Genomic DNA, 19,933 nt, shown 5'->3' on the forward strand with positions numbered 1-19,933 from the left:
ATTATTATTGTTCAATAATTTGGTTAGTTAAAAAGAGGTAGAGTTAGTTTCTCCGCTGTTTACTGTATCTTCAGGAACTCTCAAGGCATTTATTCCTCGTTTTAAAGTACTTTTTATATTTTTTTTGTGTTTTTATTCTAAGATTTTTCTGTGAGTTTTTCCTTAGATTATAGAAAAAGGTGTATGGGTGTATCGCAATAACTTGCAGACGTTGTATTTTATCCATAATTCTTTTGTTTGGCGGCTAACTTCATCCCACTACAATCTTTGATAAAAGAGTAGTATGTAAAAAAGTATATGACAGTAAATTTAGAACATAGATGAAACTAAATAGTTACAAAGTCAAAATATTAATCTTGTAAACATGTCTACGAACCAATTATTTTTGTCAAAACAGAAAACAAAAACATTTTTAGAACCAGCAGTGGCTATCTCGTCTGAACAGTCTCAAAAATTGATTCAAACTATGTTAACAATGTCATTTGGATGTTTAGCTTTTTTACGTGGTTTGTTTCCAGATGAGTATTTTCTGGATCAAAGGTTTATTCCTGAAAAGCACTCCAAAGATTTCGATAAAAATAAACAAGCAAATTCAATCAAGATTAAAACTTTGATTAGAGGAAAATCTCAAGAAATTGATTTATTATTAGATTGGCTTGAAAAAGGTGTTTTCCAGTCAATTAAATTAAAATATTTAAGAGCCCTCTCTTTAGGTATTTTTGTTGAAGAAGCTAATCCCACTGATCTGTATGAAAATTATCTTTTCACATTTGACTACAGTGGAAATAATGTTTCGATGTCTATTAATAGTCAAGATTCGACTCAAAATGGGGTTGCCACTTCGCCAAATGAAATAATAGCCCTTAAAGATTCTCGCAAGATGGTTCAACAGTTAATGAGAAGGTTCATTATAATTACACAGTCCTTGGAGCCTTTACCTGATGAAAAATATTTGAATATGAGACTTTTATTTAATGAAAATGTAGAGCAGGATTATCAACCGACGCTATTTAAAGATGCTACGTTCCAACCACGAGCTACCATTAAAATTCCAAAAAGCCTGGATCTGGATTCATTTAATGTGGGTCAAATAAATACAGGTTATCACGGTTGCAATTTATCAATTTTATCTTCTTGCCAGAATGTGAATAAGAATTATGATATGTCTGACAATGAGCTTTTAGAAGACCTTCAAGAAATTGATCCATTACAACGAATTATTGATTCTTATACACCAGAGAAAGAAAAAGCAAAGGAAGATTTTTTAAATAGTCAACAAAGGTTAATTAATAATCCAAATGAAAATATCAAAACACAAGTAAGTCAAGTAGCAAACAATTTAGGTAATTTTTTAAATTCTTCACAACCAAGTATTTTAGCCACTCAAATAGCACCTGAGAAAAAAATAATTGTTAATAATAATGATAGCAAAGAATTATTAAAATGTGAATGTAACACCGGCATAGGAAAAAATACTGTAGGAGAACTTTGTTGTATTAAATGTGGTCGTTTAGTACATAAGCAATGTTATGGAAATACTAAAAATAGTCGAATTGAGTGTTTCACATGCCTCTATAAAGATACTAATGGAGGGAAATTGGAAACCACTTCAAAACAATTTCATGGGCTTATGGTGTTGAGAAAAACATATAGAGTTATTAATAAACTTTGGGGAAATCCTCCCCAATCAATATCTGAATATATGGAAAGAGTATTTAGTAAGGAAGAATGTATGAAGGAAGAAAATATTAATGATTTTATTTTTTCCCTTAATTGTTTGTTTTATGATTATACTTTACAGGCAGCTCCAGAAAATAGGACAGTTTCGAAATATAATATTATATTTGATATCCTAATTGATGTGTTGGGTATTTTTTCTGGTGACCAACAACCATTTATCATGAATGAAAAGTATACCTTGTGTTTTCGTCTAGGGAATAGAAGTGCTAACTCTAGTTATTTAAAGATATTGCCCAAATCTGGAGAAGATATTGACTATTGGTTGAAAGATTTTGAAAGGTTGGAAAAGAACGTTAATCGTCACCTGTATAATAGTCAGGAAGGTATAAAGAACAAAGAGTGTAAAATGGCTTCAATAGATACTATTAATCTAAATTCTTTAGCCATCCAGGATACAGAGACACAAGATCCGATTCGAAGTGGTAGAAAAAGGAACCAACTGGATCTGATACAGTACTTAAATACTGAAGAGAATTCATTACTCCCTGAGACGTATACCACGAACAATTTTGATAACTTTGAAGAAGAGAGTAATACAAATAAAAGAAAAATCAGAAAGATTAGTATATCGAAAGGAACAGTTAAAAGTTCTTGGTAGATTTTATATTCTGAAAAAAGAGGTTTTTAATACATTGCATATGTTAGTTTAAATTTTGCTGTTGATTGATTTTATTGCTGTGATATGGTTTTATTAAAAATGTTACTGTGATTATGAGGTATATATATTTTTTTTATTCTTTTATATATTCATAATTGACTTATTTATAATCAAGGAGTCTTTATCCTTTAATCATTTAGATATTTTATTGCTGATATCATTTTCATAAATTTTGGATGTCTTAGTCTGTACAGTTTTGACTATTAGTTGAAGTTGAATTATGAAGAAATTCTATAAGTTGATGATTATCTTCTCTTTTTTTGTCTACTAATTTTGATATCCTATTTTCATTTGTTTTTAAGATACTTGAAATATCGTTTATAATCGATCTCTTTTTGTAAAAAACTATGTCACCTTCTATAAAAAAATTTGATTGCCTTTCATTAAATAATTTTGTTAAATCATTTAAAACTATATTGTATGCTATGCCCAATGACTCAGATAATTGACTAATTTTAATTTTATCCGATACACTAAGGTAAAACACGTATATCTTTGTTCTTATTTTTTGTTCTATCTCATCTAATTTAGGTCCAATGATAAAATGTTTTTGGACGATTGGGTATACTTTTTGAAACCAAACATTAAAGAATTTTTTAAAATTAATGTTCACTAAAAGATCAAATACCATGTTTGCTAGTGGGAAATTATGGAACAATAATTGTATATTTGCCAGTTGTATGAAATTTTTATATTTATTTATTGGAATTGTTAATAATGCAGAAATCAATACTATGGTATAAAATTCATCTTCAAAAATGAAATTATTTTGTAAATTCCATTGAGATATATGTAAAAATCCGCTATCCTTGTCATTAAAATAAAATATCTTTTGAATAACATCCAGATATTTCTCTTGAAGAAATAATGAACAGCAAAGATATAGTCTCATTCTTTGTACTGCATTAAATAACTCGGGTTGTGAATCGTAAGAATTTTCATTATCAGAGTCAAGATGGGTAGTAATTTCATAATTAGATTCAATTTTATACTCTAATTCAGGAATGTTTCTAAAATCATGACTTAAAATAGTTATAATCAGAACGTTTTCTAACCAATGATAGAAATAATGGGGTTGGTGACGATGATTTGCTTTCTCAACTGGAATGATATTATATTTCAGAATTATATTCGAATAATCATCTTGAAGAATATGTTCAACGATTAATTTATCAATCTTAATCTTTTTATATTGAATATTAATAGGGCATTGTTCGTTTAGAGTATTTGTTGATATATTGTAGTTTTCACAGAATCTTTCGATTTTCTCTTTAAGAGATGGTAATAAGACAATCAACTCCGGGGTTTCCTTTACGATTTTTTGAATCCAGTGAGATCTTTCTTCAAAATTACCAATATTATTTTCTACTATATAGATAACTCTCTTAAGTAATAAAACTTTTTGAATGTCTAATGAATCCATAAATAAAGCAATGTGTCTGGTCTGATATTATATTAGTACAACCATTTAGTGTTACAAATGTTTGTATGTTTGTGGCAATAGCTTTATATCTTTAGTATCTTCCCCAGTTTTGAATTTAATGTCTATGTTTATTTTTCTGTATGAAAGGAGCGAGCATTGTATGTTAAAAGAAATAATATTGAGAACTGAAAAATAATTCAATTTGAAAGAGTAATACAACTATAATCTTCTAGAGAGTCTAATATAAAAAAAATCTTGTATGAGCAAATAGGCATATAACTGTATGTATCAGCTTTTACGCATAAAAAATATTATATCTCTAAGAAAGATGATTTAATAAAAAGGAATACTTAATGATTATTATCAGTGTATATACAAGTACTTATAAGAATGTAGTTATATTAATCATATATATTTATCTATGTACATATTTCCCTCACCTTTGTTTTGGTCAACTCATTTACTTATTTTTAAAGAAACCTTTCATGTCTTCTAACCAGGAGATATATTCATTGTTCTCCTTGAATTCAGAATAAGTACAAATGAATTCTGATAATTCTTCATTGACACCTCTACTTTCTAAGTATAGTTCTAAAGATTCTTGCAATCCTTCATCAAGATTCGAAAATGGTGGGCCACGATACTTCAAATCATTATTAAATTGTGATTCAGCAGTGTCATGTAAAATGTCAGCAGCAGATTTAAATGGAGTAACACTGTCAATGTAGAAAGAACGATCTTGTAAATTCATCAACAAATCAAAGGATACTGCGGATCCATTGCCTTCATGGCTTACGACAACAGTAACATTAGCAAAATTGTCGTCTAATGAATCAAATGTTTCATCATTATTATCTTCAGCAGCAGCAATATTTTCTTCTGTAACTAGGTCATCAAATGGAAGGTTTACCACTTGAGCCACATCGAAAAAGACGTGGACGGTTTCACCTGAATCAGTCTTCTTAACAAGTTTAGCTTCGTTCTTGCCAGGCGTTTCAACAATAAAGAAATTAGATTTTTCTAAATAAGGCCTGAACATGTCTGGGGATTGTTCTGTAGATGCTAAATCTTTTTCAATTTTGTATTCAGAGTTCAGAATATCGTTGACAGCTTGTCTTTGTTGGTTGTCCCTATATTGAGTAGTGAAAAATGTTCTTACCGGATGAAAAGTAGAAGCAATCAGGCCTACTCTGTTAAGGGGCTGTCTACAAGAAGTAGCTTTAACTATATTAGCAATTGTTGATTTGGCTATTGAGCGGTGTAAAATATTCAATGACATGATAATAAGAAATTGTGGTATTGATTCCTGAGTTCTTAGTGCTACTTATGAACAGGACACCAAAAGATTTAGCTGTTAAGTGAGCTGTAGACATACGGTTTATAAAATAAGGCCTTTTCTTTTCTTATTTCTCATTTTCATATTCTATTTATATATTTCTTTAAATTGGGATTTTTTTTGTTTTTTTCAAAAAAAAAATCTTTTTCTATCTAGAAAAAGTAAACAGAAAACACCCACACCTTTAAAAACAAGAATTCAGAAGGTGTCACAAATTGGACCCATGCCGTTTTCAAACGTTGTTTAGTATGTGATGATTCAAGCCTTAGCTTTAACTACAGATTTTGTTTTGGTTAATTTTACAAACTGTTAGAAATGATTGTTTTGACGCAAGGCTTCGGTATTAAAAATTCCATCAGCGTTCGTTTTAAATTAATCTAATAAGATAATATAACTTATAATAGGATATTGGTGATATCATAAGTTCTCAGCTATTTATAGTAGGATACTAGTGGCACTATAAATTGTTATTGTATTGCTTACCCTGTTTTGTTCTACATACTTAATATACATTATAACTCATTTTATATTAACTCTTCCTTTATATACTGTCATAAAAATTTCCAGTTATTTAGTACGAGGACGTTAGATTATTAATTATATCTCAGATCTCATTTCAGCAAATTAATTGGCATTTTATGTCAATTATACTGAGCAATTCCTCAAAAATAAATCTATAACATTTAATACAAATTGACCAGTCAATTCTGTCTTATTCACCTAATCATAATATTGTAATATGAAATGGTCAGATTCTTTTGTGTATTCCAGGGAAGCGCAAACAATATTAACAGTTATTCAAATAATCGAGGCAGTAATCAACTATAGTCGATAATATAATTACTAAAACGGTCTTATATATTGAGCGGCTTATATCGAGCCAATATATTTATTCAAAGTTACTTAACTTGTTACTTGCTTGTTGTTCTCTTTTTGTTCATATATAATATATAAATTATTTACAAGAAACGGTTATGGAAGATGATCTTTTATCTCCAGAAAACGTTGTCCTTTTATATGTTTTCTGGAGCTCGATCGATTATTCAGATTAGTACATTAATGACTTGACTGATTCATCCTAAAATTTATTACATTAATTTAGGTGCACTAGTGGATTAGAACTGCACCCCAATTCTCTAATCATGGTGATTAGTAATACACGTGGGACTTATTAAAACAATAGGTAAATTCTAGATTTGCCAAAATCTTATGTAATCCAATCTCTTTATTATGCAGCATCTAATGTTGTAGCACGTGTACGGCTTATTAAGACAATAATTAGTTCTAGATTCATTCAGGATCTTATGTAATCTTGATTGTTATAACTATCCTATTCCACAACACTTGATGTTGTAGTATGGTGTGGTGAAGTCCTTTGTGTATTCCAGGGAAGCGCAAATAATATTAATAGTAATTCAAATAATCGAGACAGTAATCAACTATAGTCGATAGTATAATTACTAAACGGTCTTATATATTAAGCGACTTATATCGAGCTAATGTACTTATTCGAAGTTCCTTGACTTGTTACTTGCTTGTTATTCTCCTTTTGTTCATATATAATATATAAATTATTTACAAGAAACGGTTATGGAAGATGATCTTTTATCTCCTGAAAACGTTGTCCTTTTATATGTTTTCTGGAGCTCGATCGATTATTCAGATTACTACATTAATGACTTGACTGATTCAAACCCTAAAATTTATTATATTAATTTAGGTGCACTACTGGATTAGAACTGCATCACAATTCTCTAATCATGGTGATTAGTAATACACGTGGGACTTAATAAAACAATAGGTAAATTCTAGATTTGCCAAGATCTTATGTAATCCAATCTTTTTATTATGCAGCATCTAATGTTGTAGCACATGTAAGGCTTATTAATACACTAATTGGTTCTAGATTCATTCAGGATCTTATGTAATCTTGATGGTTATAACTATTCTATTCCACAACACTTGATAGCAAATTTTGGGCACGTGGCGCAGTTGGTAGCGCGCTTCCCTTGCAAGGAAGAGGTCATCGGTTCGATTCCGGTCGCGTCCATTATTTTTTCCCATGCATGATTTATGTAGTGTCACTTTGATCTACAGGAATAATTCTGCTATATAAAACATATAATATTCTTGGACATGAAATGTAATGAACTATTTTTTGGTTGTTATGCTTATTTGTATAATATATAAACCGTACTTTATGTAAAGGAATACACTGTAAAGAAATGATACATCCATATATTTTATAAATAGAAAAACCTAAGCTATTGTCGGCGAGTAAAGGGTTTGTAAAATCATCTACGATGATATCTAGCAAATATCTGTCACTAATACCTTAAGAAAAAACAAATAAACAAAGAAATAAATATACGGAGACGATCAACATCATTAATGGTACAATTTTCCAGTTTCAACTTCCAATATTTAAACTCTCTTAGATATTGTAAGCAGCCGTTAACTTAGTTTTATCTCTTTTCTCTAATTGTTGAATTAAAAAGAAACTGTCACAGTTTGTGCTCCTATGTATATTTTTTAAAAGAATCTTTCTGTCAGGCTTAAAATTTCTCTATCAGGACACAACCTTATAAGTGAAGATTTCTTTTAAACTTAAAAATCTTTTTAATTCTTGCAAGTAACTTATTACTTCGCAAAACAAATCTAAAATAATACTTCTGTTACTAACTAAATCTTGAAAAATTCTTTTAAGACCTAATATACAATAATTCTAGCGTGATCTGAAGTATTATATTCTCACTTTGAAAAGTTTATTTTATCATCATAAATATCACCACCTGTTCACAATTATGAATATCTTTTTGTATAATAATCGTTAGTGATCTCTTTAAGAGTCGTAATAGTCAAAATTCAATTTTCTATCTCTTATCCTTACTAGAAAACTTTTTTTTTTCGATTTTATTAATCTATAATTCCAAACATCTTTAAATAACATCTCACCCTTAAACATGATCAACTGGATGTTCATAATTCACTGAGTGACAAAGAACGATCTATAAACGTGAACTTGTTATATGACAGTATAGAAATTGGTGTATCTTTTATTAATTAGACTCTATAAAACAAATAATATTCCATAATAGATCTATTACCGTGACTTTTACAAAAAGTCACAGTACCTGATATAAATATTATAGTAATAAATATTCATGATACTCCAGGAAGAGGTGGTGTCCACAGTCCTTCTGGCCATTGTAATACACCAGCATTTGTATAATCACCATGATTATCTACAGAAGAATCGATTCTCGCTCTAGCCACTCTAAAATATAAAGGTATTGTATTATTTACACTATTTTCCAATGCTTTTTGAACCATTTCAGACAATTCTAAATTATTTTGAAATAATAAATCAATATCGATTGTTGTATTCGAACCCACATACACTTCAAAATCATTTAATAATAAAGAATATCCATCAAAGTATTTATTAGATATCTGTGTCTCGCTCTCGGTTACATTTGCATCAATCTTCCATGACAATGAATGTGGCATACTTACATTGAATAACAACGTTGGAGGTAGTAATGAAGCGCCAGCCTCACCTCTTAATAATGCAAAATCAGTCTCAACAATGCTTGCAAAATCCCATTTTGAAACTCCAGATAAAATCAGCCCAATTAAGATACCTTGAAACATATATGCAGACCCACCCCTAGTAGCACAGCCTGGAACTAACATAATACCAAGGATATAATGATGTAATCTTAGGTTAAGACCAGGAATTAATGATAAAAGTATCAAAGAGCAGATAAATGTAATATATATCTTGAAAAACTTTCTGAATCTCCCGGATTTCCATAAGGAATATGCTTGAATAATAGCACATGTAAATATTACCCCAGCTATTGTTCCAACTGCTGTAGCTGCACCAGGCTGCTCTCTTAAATCTTTTGGAGTTAGTCTGTCTACAGGTAGTCTATCAAAAGTTACATTATTCATAACACCTAACCATAAGAAAGGGTACCAAAGTAAAATTTTACACAAGGGGGAACCAATTTCTAAAGTTCTCTTGACAGAACATTTCCATTCAACATAGAGTACAAAACATAAGGGTAATAACCTTTGAAATCCAATGCTTAATAATTCATATCCAGTCTCTGGAAAATGAGGATCTGCCATTATTGGGGGGTCGAATGATAAAACCAAAGTCCAATATCCAACTATAGTAACAATCCAATACCCAATAATACTTTTGTACAGATAAAATACAGGCAAACCAAATAATATATTGAGTGTAATGACCAAAAATCTTGGATCCACACAACCTGATGATATACCATTAAGAAAGTCGACAAAAACATAGGAGCTAGGAAAAAATGAATCAAACTTAACCGAAAAATGTGTATTATGTTTTCCCTCTTCAGAAGGGAAGCTAGTTTGAAAACCTCGCATATTCACCTTTGCACATCCACCATAGATAGGTGAAATAATATCTGCGTGGACAGCTGATCCACAAATAAATGAGTCACCCCTATATGGTTTTGACAAGGTCATTTCGTTGTCATCAGGATTATTATTTCTTCCACCTCCAATCTCATAACCTTGATATTTTATCCGTTGATCACCTACATTAATAGCTGAATAAGTCCATCCGCCACGATCACATAATGCAGGACATCTAATATAGTAGTATTTATCCTCAAAAGGCAAACAATCTCTTGCATTTAATCCACATGCATTATTTTTACCTTTCCAATTTAAATATGAATTACAGTCATAAGTATATATAGGTATTTTAGTACTACCATTATTAAGGTTAAAAAATGGTTTACGAAAGAGATAGGCGTGTAATATAGTGTAGATAATACTGAACCATATAATGCAATAGAAGATTAGTATTACTATTTGTGTGCTCATTTTAGGAAACCTCTTTCTGAATATTTTCTCTGGAAATTCATCAATCTTCTTCAATAGGGTAAACTTGGAAGGAAAAGTTGGTGGATTATCACTCGGTTCTCTTGGTCCATACCATAATTTGTACACAAATCTTTTTAAAATGCTGGACTGTTCTAATAATAACCAATCCTGATCTCTATTTGTTGGTATAGCCTGGTCAGAATATACAGACTGTTGTATGTCATTTAAAGGCTCATGAACATTTTCCAAATCATTTAATTCGATATCACTGTTTGAAGGCATAATGTTTGGTCTATTTAAAGAATCATTCCCCCCCTCATCCATATCAAGTTCTGACGTCTCAAAACATAAATACAATAAAAATTTATTTTAGTTCATGAGTATTTATTATGTTTATCATTAACAATTTATTGAAATTATTGCGAAGTATTTCTATGTTTTTTCGATCGTCTTCTTCTTTAAGTTCTTTTTTGTTGATAATTCTTGAAAGAAGCTTTCCTATTTAAACGTGAAAAAAAGTAAAACAAAATGATGATATTAAGTCCAGACATCCTCACATTGCACTGAGAATGAAAATTTTGAATGAAAGAGGTATGAGTAATGATAGATAATTATTAGATTAACACTTTTCAATTTACAAAATTATATACGTATATAAATTCTACATAACGGAGCAAAATATCACATTCAAATATTCTAGACTTGAACGGGCTCAGCAATAGCTATAGGTGTTATTTGATTTCCTAATTTTTGAGTAGACATTTCATTTGGTGTTTGTAAATGTTGTTCCTCTAACTTTAAATTAGCTAAATCCTTTTCAAGTACTGGTTCCTGTAGTGTAGCTGTATTTTTTAAGCTCTCTGTGTAGCTTGTACCTTGTGGGACATATACAGGACGATTCAAGTTGGAAATATCGGCGACTTTGTTCATTGCTTGTGCAGCTACTTTTTGATCAATAGTGAATTGGATTGCAGCTGATGCGGCTTGTGTTCTCAAATAGTACATACCTGTCTTCAAACCCTTTTTCCAACCATAGAAGTGCATACTTGTAATCTTACCCATTGTTGGTGCACGTAAGAATAGATTCAAGGAATGAGATTGGTCAATATAAATTGAACGATCTGCAGCCATATCAATGATTGTTTTCTGAGAAATTTCCCAAACAGTTTTATACAAATCTTTTAGTTCTTGTGGTACATTTAAACCTTGGATAGAACCATTAGCAGTAATTAAATGTTGTTTCATAGATTCATCCCATATACCCAAATCAACTAAATCACGTAATAAGTAAGGATTAACCACTTGGAATTCACCAGAAAGAACACGACGTTGATACATGTTAGAAGTGACCGGTTCAAAACATTCATTAAAACCCATGATTTGAGAAGTAGATGCAGTTGGCATAGGAGCCATGGTTAATGAATTTCTTAACCCATGTTCCATTATTTGTTTTCTTAATGAGCCCCAGTCCCATAAACCAAATGGTTCTGCGTTCCACATATCCATTTGTAAGATACCTTTAGAAGCTGGACAGCCTTCCCAAGATTGATAAGTACCTTCTTTTTGAGCTAACTCACAGGAAGCTTCTAAAGACGCGTGGTATATTGTTTCAAAGATTTGTTTATTCAAGGTCCGAGCTCCTTCAGATTCGAATGGCAAACGGAGCAGCATATAAACATCTGCTAGACCTTGAACACCTAAAGCAATTGGTCTGTGCCTTTCGTTGGAATTTCTAGCCTCTGGTACAGGATAGTAGTTATTATCAATGACTCTATTCAAATTGACGGTTACCACTTTAGTAATTTCATGTAATTTATCAAAATTATAAGTGGAAGTCTTACCATCTTCTGAGAATTCAATAAAGGCAGGCAAACAGACGGAAGCTAAGTTACAGACTGCTGTTTCATCTGGGGAAGAGTATTCGACAATTTCACAACATAAATTGGAAGATTTAATAGTACCTAGATTTTTTTGGTTAGATTTGGAGTTGCATGAATCCTTATAAATCATGAATGGTGTACCTGTTTCTGTTTGAGCTTCTAAGATAGAGTACCATAATTTATGTGCTTTGATGGTAGTACCACGACCTTCCTTTTCGTAACGTTCATATAAAGCTTCGAATTCTTCACCATAGACATCAGATAGTCCTGGAGCATCATTTGGTGAGAACAGTGTCCAATTACCATTAGCTTCTACACGTTTCATAAATAGATCAGGAATCCATAAAGCAGGAAACAAATCTCTTGCTCTAATTTCTTCTTTACCATGGTTCTTTCTAATATCAATGAAATCAAAAATATCCGCATGCCAAGGCTCTAAATAGATTGCAAAGGCACCTGGTCTTTTATTACCACCTTGATCAACATAACGCGACGTATTATTGAAGACACGAAGCATTGGGATGATACCATTGGAGTTACCATTTGTACCAGCAATATAGGAACCTGTGGAACGAATGTCGTGGATATGTACACCGATACCACCTGCAGTTTTAGATATCATAGCACATTCCTTTAAAGTGTCAAATATACCTTCAATAGAATCCTCCTTCATAGCAACTAAAAAACAGGAAGACATTTGAGATTTTGGAGTACCTGCATTGAACAAAGTAGGGGAGGCATGTGTAAAATACCTTAAAGACATTAAATTATAGGTTTCGATAACAGAGTCAATATCATCTAAATGAATACCTAAAGCCACCCTCATTAATAAATGTTGTGGACGTTCAGCAACCTTCCCATCGATTTTCAATAGGTAAGAACGTTCTAAAGTCTTAAATCCAAAATAATTGTAGGAGTAGTCTCTATCATAGACGATAGTCGAGTTTAGCAGGTCTTTATGTTCCATGACAATATCATAAACTTTTTTAGAAATCATAGGGGCATGTTTCCCAGTGGCGGGATTTATCCAATGATATAAATCAGCGATAACTTGGGAGAACCGTTTTGTAGTTTGTTTATGTAGATTTGAAATAGCAAGTCTAGCAGCTAAAGTCCCATAATCTGGATGAATAGTAGTCATATATGCGGCTGTCTCAGCAGCTAAATTGTCTAATTCAGCAGTTGTTACACCTTCATAGATACCAGAAATGATTCTTTGAGTCACTTTCACGGCATCGATATGATCTGAATCTAATCCGTAACATAAACGAGTAATTCTAGATGTAATTTTATCAAAACGAACTGGTTCTTTACGACCATCTCTCTTAATGACATACATTGCGACAATAATAATAATAATAGTAGTGGTAGCAGTAGTAGTAATACTAGTAATATCTTTTACAATAAAAAAAATAAAAAATAAAAAATAAAAAATGAAGGGAAAGGGAGGGGAAGAGTGGGAAGAAAAATAATATATGAGAACAATTAGACAATCTTAATAGCCTTCTTAATTGATGCTGTCTTCTATTTATGATAAATAAATAAATGGAGATGTCTATAACTTATATAGTATATATGTAAAAGAAAAACAGAAAACATTTAAAATATTTCTGGTTCCTTTATAGATTTGAAGGGCTTTTATATATGTTTTTTTTTTGTTTCGAAAGTAATATTCAACAAAAATACACAACTGAGTTATAATTAAATAAAATGTGAAATCAAGTGAAGTGAAGTTAAGTGAAGTGAAGTGACGTGGGGTGGTGGGAAGGAATGTGAGATTCAATGACACCAAAATACAAGATATGAATATAATAGTCGAGTATATAATCAAGTGATAGTAAGTAACTTTGAAAGAATATCTGTCTATTTTCTACTCAGAAAGGAAAATTGGAACCCAGCACTAGGTTAAAATAATAACTAACACAATAGGCCATATTATCCTTTTGGCGTTGCTATGGTTTCCCAATTTACGCAACCAACATAATCGCTATAGCAACGCGTTATTTCTCTTTTCTTTTTTTTCTCATCGTTTCTTTTTTTGTTTGTGAGCGTTACCATAGGAACAGAAGAAAAAAAGAAACGATGAGAAAAAAAGAAAAGAGACAAATTAGATTGAATTATTAGTGGTATCAATTACTACAATTAGAAAACAAGGTGAACGTATCGTTTAACATGGCAATTTTTCACTCAGGTGATCGGCACACTAATTACCATTATTACTGGCAATATCCTGTGTCAATATCTGTGGCTACTTCATCTATAACTTGATTAAGTGAATTATGCTTTGTCTCCAATAAATAAACGAAAAAAAAGAAAAAACAAAAGACTATAGGATAAACCCAGTTGGTTATTGAATGATTACTCAGGTATATGTTTCTTAAGTTGGTTCTGTTTTCTTCTTTTTTTCCTTTTTTCTTTTCTTTTGACTTGTTTATTCCTTGACTAGCCTACTCGCAAAGATATTATACTTTTAGGTATTTAAATCTTTATATTCATGGTTCTTAAATTACATAACTTATTCATTACACATGTTCATGTTTTATGGAGTAGAATTTAATAGCTAATAAGTCTTTCTTCTGCTTTTCTCTGCCTTTTTCTTTTTTTGGTGGAGAGGAAGAGGAAAGAAGTATTATTTACAGTCTTAAATGGTCAAAATTCGAGCTTGATGTATGTATATACCTAGTTCATGTTTAGGAGTAAATTTAACAATCAATATTCAGTCATCTTATCTATATTGTCCCAGAATATTTGCAAATACTCACGGTTTGCATGGCAACGCTGTTTTAATATGGAATCACTTGTATTTTGTAAAATTGATTCTACCATTTTATTATTCTCTACCCATTGGGTAACATTATCTAAGTCTTTAAAATGTGATTCATATTCTTCCTTAGCCGCCTTCTCAGCATATGGATCTAGTCGCAAATTGTATTCCTTTTTATCTGGTCTATCTAGGTGTTTATCGACTAATTCTATTTTCATTTTATTTGCCTGCTGCTCACAAAATTTGATCGCTTTATGTCTGACCTCCCAATTCGGATACAATTCTTCTTTAACAAAAGTGTTACAGAGTTCCAATTTCTCAACATTGGTTGATCCACTTCGAGTATAATTATTAATTTTAGCTTTAATAGTATCATCACTTTGATGTCGTAGTGTCCTTAAAAATGAATCTAATAAACTTGGTTCAATACATTGATGTCTAGTTAATGTTATTTGTGAAACTGTCTTATCACCTGTAGCAAAATTTAGATTATATTCTTTAATATTTTCTGAATCTATAGCAGGTGCACTTAAAGTAATCGAATCTTCCATGACTTGAAGAAAATAACTGTACTTAAAGGGATAAAAATTTGATTGATTAATTGTCTTCTTATTAATATCAAAATGTTTTAATGAATTTTTTTTTCTTTTAAATTTCTGTAATCTATACACTGCCTATGTATATGCTACTATTGAACCCTTCATTAGTCAATGAATCCTAATATTTTTTTTATTCTTCTCACTACTTAAAAGCATCCCTCTGTTCCATCATTTCACCTTGTAAAAATCCTCGAATAAAAAAGTTTTCTCAAGTTCAAAAAAAAGTTAAATAAAATAAAACAAAAAGAATAATTTTATACATATACATAAACATATATATTTACAGATATATATGACTCCCTATTTATATTGTCAAAACAGTGCCTATCTGTTCAAATTCCAAAAGATCCTTTTACAATGTCTTTTCCAGTTTGTTCCATAGCATCATTCATACCTTCCCCAAAGGCTGTAGCATAATCATTAAATTGTGATTCCAAAGAATCCCACTGTGTCTCTAGGGTTCGAGATACTCCTTTTAAAATACCATATCCACTACTCCTCCCAACATGTCTCACTGGTTTGACATAATGATGTTCGGAGGATTCCATTTGATTTCCTTTTGGTTTATCTCGGGACAATGTACCCTTTGCAATTTCACTCTCTTGGTATTTCGATAAAGGTCTCTTTGAGCCACCAAGAACTTCATCTAATTGTTCAGATGTACAATATATTGTGCCTCTTGCCCATTGTAAAGAATTTACTTGTGGTCTGGCTGATATCCTTAAATTTGGATTATAAAGTTTACTATCATCCTGCACCAATGATTGTTTGTTCACAGTTGATACTAAAACAACCTCATAGTCATCAGTTCTTGCAAATATATCCCCATCTTTTAAGACAGATGACTGCATCACATATTTTGTATGGACAGGAATTGGTGAATGCAATGTTTTAACTTCTTTTAAATCTTGACTGTTTAATATCTTAATACTACCATTTGTTAGGTATACAATGACATACGATTTAATCTTAAATTCATTTTTAGAATTTTCATAAGATGCATATGATAGGCCGACAGATGCAATATTATGTTTAAAAGATTTAACATTTTGCTTTGTAGAATTTAATGGTACAGTTCTAACGTCATGAGACCCTATTGTAATAATGCTTCCTGGTGTTAAATCACCTTTTGTTAAACTTTGCATCTTCGAAACAGTAGCTTCACAACTGAACCCAGTCTCATTAGCTATCGCTAAAATCTTTGAAACAGGCGAACGATCCCCAGTCCTGATAACATCCACATTTTCAACATAAAATCTACCACCAGCAGCTGGTAAAATTTTATTGACAATCAGTTCACCACAGTCGGTGCCGCACAACATTAAGATGCTTGAATAATTGTCATTCCTATATTGTAGTATTTCAAATTCAATACTGGTAACTACGGTACATTTTCTTCTAACAAGATTGTCTAGGTTTTCTAAATAAATAATAGCTGGACCACGTCTATCTATCACCGTTATGTCACCGTTGGCATAGGCTATACCTACAAACCCTATATTACTATGCTGTAAAGCTGTTACACTACCTCTTCTTAGTCGGATAACACATCCGGGCATGATACCTTGTCTAGTGTTTGATGGTGATCTATCCCTTACGTCGATCAAGGGCTCATTGATATCTTCAATAGAAAAACGACTGAAACTGAGGTCAAGTGATTTGTCAACTTTTTCACCTTGTGGATCAAAAAATTGATTTACCTCATACTTAAACAAAACAACATCACCATTAACTGCAGCAACAGCCAATTCTAGAGTTTCAGGAGCAAAAGATATTTTATCTATACTAACATCGTTAGACCTGTTCAAGATTCTAGAAATATTAATTTCAAAAACTGCACTTTCATCCAGTTCATTAGCGCATGCATCCCATAGTCTTACAGCACCATTAATGTGACCGGATATAAGGACATTTCTTATATTTTTTACTTTAAGACCCTTCTTATTAACTATACCACCTCTTAATAAACCATCATATTTAGAGTTGCTTGCCATCATGCCCAGCCATAATTTACTTGGTACTGAGACTGCTGATGTAGTAGTTGCATATGGTCTACATAGTGATAAATTTTGCGGTAATAATGACGCTTTTGAAGTATATAATCCTGAGGAACTTAAAAGTGTGTCCATTTCTCCATTTTCTAAAAGGACTAGGATGCAAGAGGCTGCATGACCTCCAGCAAAATATGGGGATGATGTAGCAATGGGTGTGATATCTACTATGGATGATTTGTTAATAATAGGGCACATTTTTTCTTGACGTGTGTTTGCATAATATTTGCTCATGGCATCATATGACGTAACAGAATATAAAGGTGTGCCACCTAAATCGACAATGCAAATTCCTTGAGATATTTCATCATGATGATTTGTAGAGGACGATGGTCTTGTAGCAATTATCAGGGATGTATACTCAGGATTATGTTGACATATCCAGGCTACTTTAAAGATCTTTGGTACATATGTATTTGCTTTGTTGAAATCATCATCTTTTTGGACAGCGTTCACATTTGTTTCATAAAGTGTCCTTGCTTGTATAAGTTTACCTGTATTAGCGTCCCAAAACACCATGGAATTATCCTCGTGAACAGTTAATATATGAAGAGAATTGGGATGATATAAAGATTGTATTACTTTTGGGATACGTTCTCGACTTATATCCGCAGTAAAATCACCACCAGGTGCATAAGGAGGAATTTTGTAAATAAACTCTTGTTTAGTAATACCTTCAACAAAAGAATATGTAACAGTAACAAGTTCATAAGATATTAGTATTGTTCCAAGATCTCTTGGATTCCATGAGATAGATACGATAGGAGATAGCGGGATCTTTGTGAAAAATTGACTCTTCTGCAAATTTTCAATTTTAACATCAGAGAACTGGTTTCTATCAACATCATAGATAATAATAGAACCACTTTGTAAGCCCAATAAGATCCAGTCCACAGATGGATCAGTTTCAATACAAGTAATCTTGCTTGGACAGTATACAGTGGCCAGTATTTGTTTAGAAAATAGTGAGTATATTATAATAGTATCTTTATTGTCCACAATCACCATATATATCCCCTTAACAAATTTCATTGATTTAACAGTGGTCTTATTATTCAATGCAAATATAATCTCAATATTTTTTTGACCAAATATATGTATTTTGGAACTACTTGTAGCCACTGCCATTAAGCCTTGAGTGTAATCATAGACTACATTGGTGATTTTACCTTTAATACCTAGTTTAGTTATCAGCGATGCATCAAAAACCTTTAATTCCGTATTGTTTAGAGTTTGTTCCTTTATGGATGTAGAAACACTTTTAAATGTATCTTTGTCCAATTTTGGTGTTTGTATTTTGAATCTATCACTAAATTTGCCTCCATCAGTATCTGGATCACTTTTACTACCAGACAGTTTTGGTGATTTAAAGGCATTAGAAACCTTTTTAAATGAACTTCCTTTAAACATTTTGTGTAATTTATTTAAATCCAAAGTGGAATTAAACGAAAGACTGTGTAAAACTGTTTTATTTATTTAATACAATAAGTATAGTATGTTGTTATTGTTGTTGTCTAATATGCCTTAAAAAAGTGTGAAAAACTTAAACTTTTAATTCTTTTTTTATTCCCTTGATGATATGAAGAGTCCCTATTTATAAATAATATTGCTCAATTATTTAGTCACTTCAGTAGCATATTTGCTTTAATGTTTCTCATTCAAGATAAAGTTAATTGAAAAAGAGTTATATTTAGCTTCTTCTTCTTCTACTACTTCTTCTTCTATTTCTACTTATTTTCAACAATATTTCGGTTTACGATTTCGCCATTAAAGAAAAGCTCAAATCAAACCAAAGACAAGAGATGAACCTCCCTAGATAATAAACGAGGCTATAAAACACAAAACGACGAAAAGGCATAGAGTATACAGGCACCACCAGTCCAAGCAGTTTTGAAAACTAACCTTAGCTATTACACATATACATAGATACACAAACATACATCTATACAACTATTCAACTCAACAAGCACACAACTACAGTTACCTATCATTCAACTAATCCCCTCTAAGTTACTGATCAAACCTTTGATACAGATTGAAGTTAGAAGGAAAATATTGAAATATATATATACATGAAAAAAACTTGTCAGACTACCATTCCCACCCACCCAATATTCTATCCCATCCACAAGAGATGTACATAGAAAGGGTAAAGATCATCGCGCCAATTAATTATATAGACCCAATAATAGGTCTGCTCGCAACCGGCAAAATCAAATTTAGTTTGATAATTTAAAATATTAGATGGCCGAACCGCTAAGGATTGCGGACCAAGCTAATGTTTGCTTTTAAATTGAGTAAATTTGAAGTCTCACTCTCGGGTAGGAAGGCTATGCGACTCATCAACCAAGTTGGATTCAGTGACTTTTTTGAAGAGCCAAAGAGTGACGATTCCTATAGAAATGATCCTACTGTCGAAGGTGTTAGTCAAATAAATCCATTAAAAACAAAAAAAAGTCATTCTATGGAGGCTAGTTGCAATAAAGACCAGGAAATAATGCACATTTCATTGAGTTCATAGTTGATACTTATAAAAGTCTGTTACACCAGACTTGAACTTAACAACAAATACACATTATTATAATAAAAATTTATGGGTATATAACA

The 19,933-nt window shown here is 31.4% G+C and overlaps 7 protein-coding genes and 1 non-coding gene across 8 annotated transcripts; 2 read left to right on the forward strand and 6 right to left on the reverse strand.

Moving 5' to 3' along the window:
• Window positions 1-364: 364 nt before the first annotated feature.
• Window positions 365-2,338, forward strand: HOP1 (Hop1p; the record flags this gene model as incomplete). Its single annotated transcript, XM_064858068.1, has 1 exon — window positions 365-2,338. The coding sequence occupies one exon, from the start codon at window positions 365-367 to the stop codon at window positions 2,336-2,338; it is 1,974 nt and encodes a 657-aa protein (XP_064714775.1).
• A 241-nt stretch (window positions 2,339-2,579) lies between these two features.
• PCI8 (Pci8p) lies at window positions 2,580-3,821 on the reverse strand (the record flags this gene model as incomplete). Its single annotated transcript, XM_064858069.1, has 1 exon — window positions 2,580-3,821. The coding sequence occupies one exon, from the start codon at window positions 3,819-3,821 to the stop codon at window positions 2,580-2,582; it is 1,242 nt and encodes a 413-aa protein (XP_064714776.1).
• Window positions 3,822-4,281: 460 nt separating this feature from the next.
• Window positions 4,282-5,100, reverse strand: MAM33 (Mam33p; the record flags this gene model as incomplete). Its single annotated transcript, XM_064858070.1, has 1 exon — window positions 4,282-5,100. The coding sequence occupies one exon, from the start codon at window positions 5,098-5,100 to the stop codon at window positions 4,282-4,284; it is 819 nt and encodes a 272-aa protein (XP_064714777.1).
• A 2,033-nt stretch (window positions 5,101-7,133) lies between these two features.
• Window positions 7,134-7,208, forward strand: PWA37_001443. The gene has a single exon. It is a non-coding gene; the product is annotated as a tRNA-Ala (tRNA).
• A 1,111-nt stretch (window positions 7,209-8,319) lies between these two features.
• PWA37_001444 (uncharacterized protein) lies at window positions 8,320-10,356 on the reverse strand (the record flags this gene model as incomplete). The annotated part of the gene is made up of 1 exon (XM_064858071.1): window positions 8,320-10,356. One exon carries the CDS (start codon window positions 10,354-10,356, stop codon window positions 8,320-8,322), a length of 2,037 nt encoding a protein of 678 aa, XP_064714778.1.
• A 372-nt stretch (window positions 10,357-10,728) lies between these two features.
• RNR3 (ribonucleotide-diphosphate reductase subunit RNR3) lies at window positions 10,729-13,251 on the reverse strand (the record flags this gene model as incomplete). The annotated part of the gene is made up of 1 exon (XM_064858072.1): window positions 10,729-13,251. The coding sequence occupies one exon, from the start codon at window positions 13,249-13,251 to the stop codon at window positions 10,729-10,731; it is 2,523 nt and encodes an 840-aa protein (XP_064714779.1).
• A 1,370-nt stretch (window positions 13,252-14,621) lies between these two features.
• Window positions 14,622-15,227, reverse strand: MIX23 (Mix23p; the record flags this gene model as incomplete). Its single annotated transcript, XM_064858073.1, has 1 exon — window positions 14,622-15,227. One exon carries the CDS (start codon window positions 15,225-15,227, stop codon window positions 14,622-14,624), a length of 606 nt encoding a protein of 201 aa, XP_064714780.1.
• A 380-nt stretch (window positions 15,228-15,607) lies between these two features.
• SRO77 (putative Rab GTPase-binding protein SRO77) lies at window positions 15,608-18,736 on the reverse strand (the record flags this gene model as incomplete). Its single annotated transcript, XM_064858074.1, has 1 exon — window positions 15,608-18,736. One exon carries the CDS (start codon window positions 18,734-18,736, stop codon window positions 15,608-15,610), a length of 3,129 nt encoding a protein of 1,042 aa, XP_064714781.1.
• Window positions 18,737-19,933: the final 1,197 nt, after the last annotated feature.

This window comes from Arxiozyma heterogenica (assembly GCF_036370985.1).
Source record: "Arxiozyma heterogenica strain weizmannii chromosome Unknown scaffold_17, whole genome shotgun sequence".
NCBI lineage: Eukaryota > Fungi > Ascomycota > Saccharomycetes > Saccharomycetales > Saccharomycetaceae > Arxiozyma > Arxiozyma heterogenica.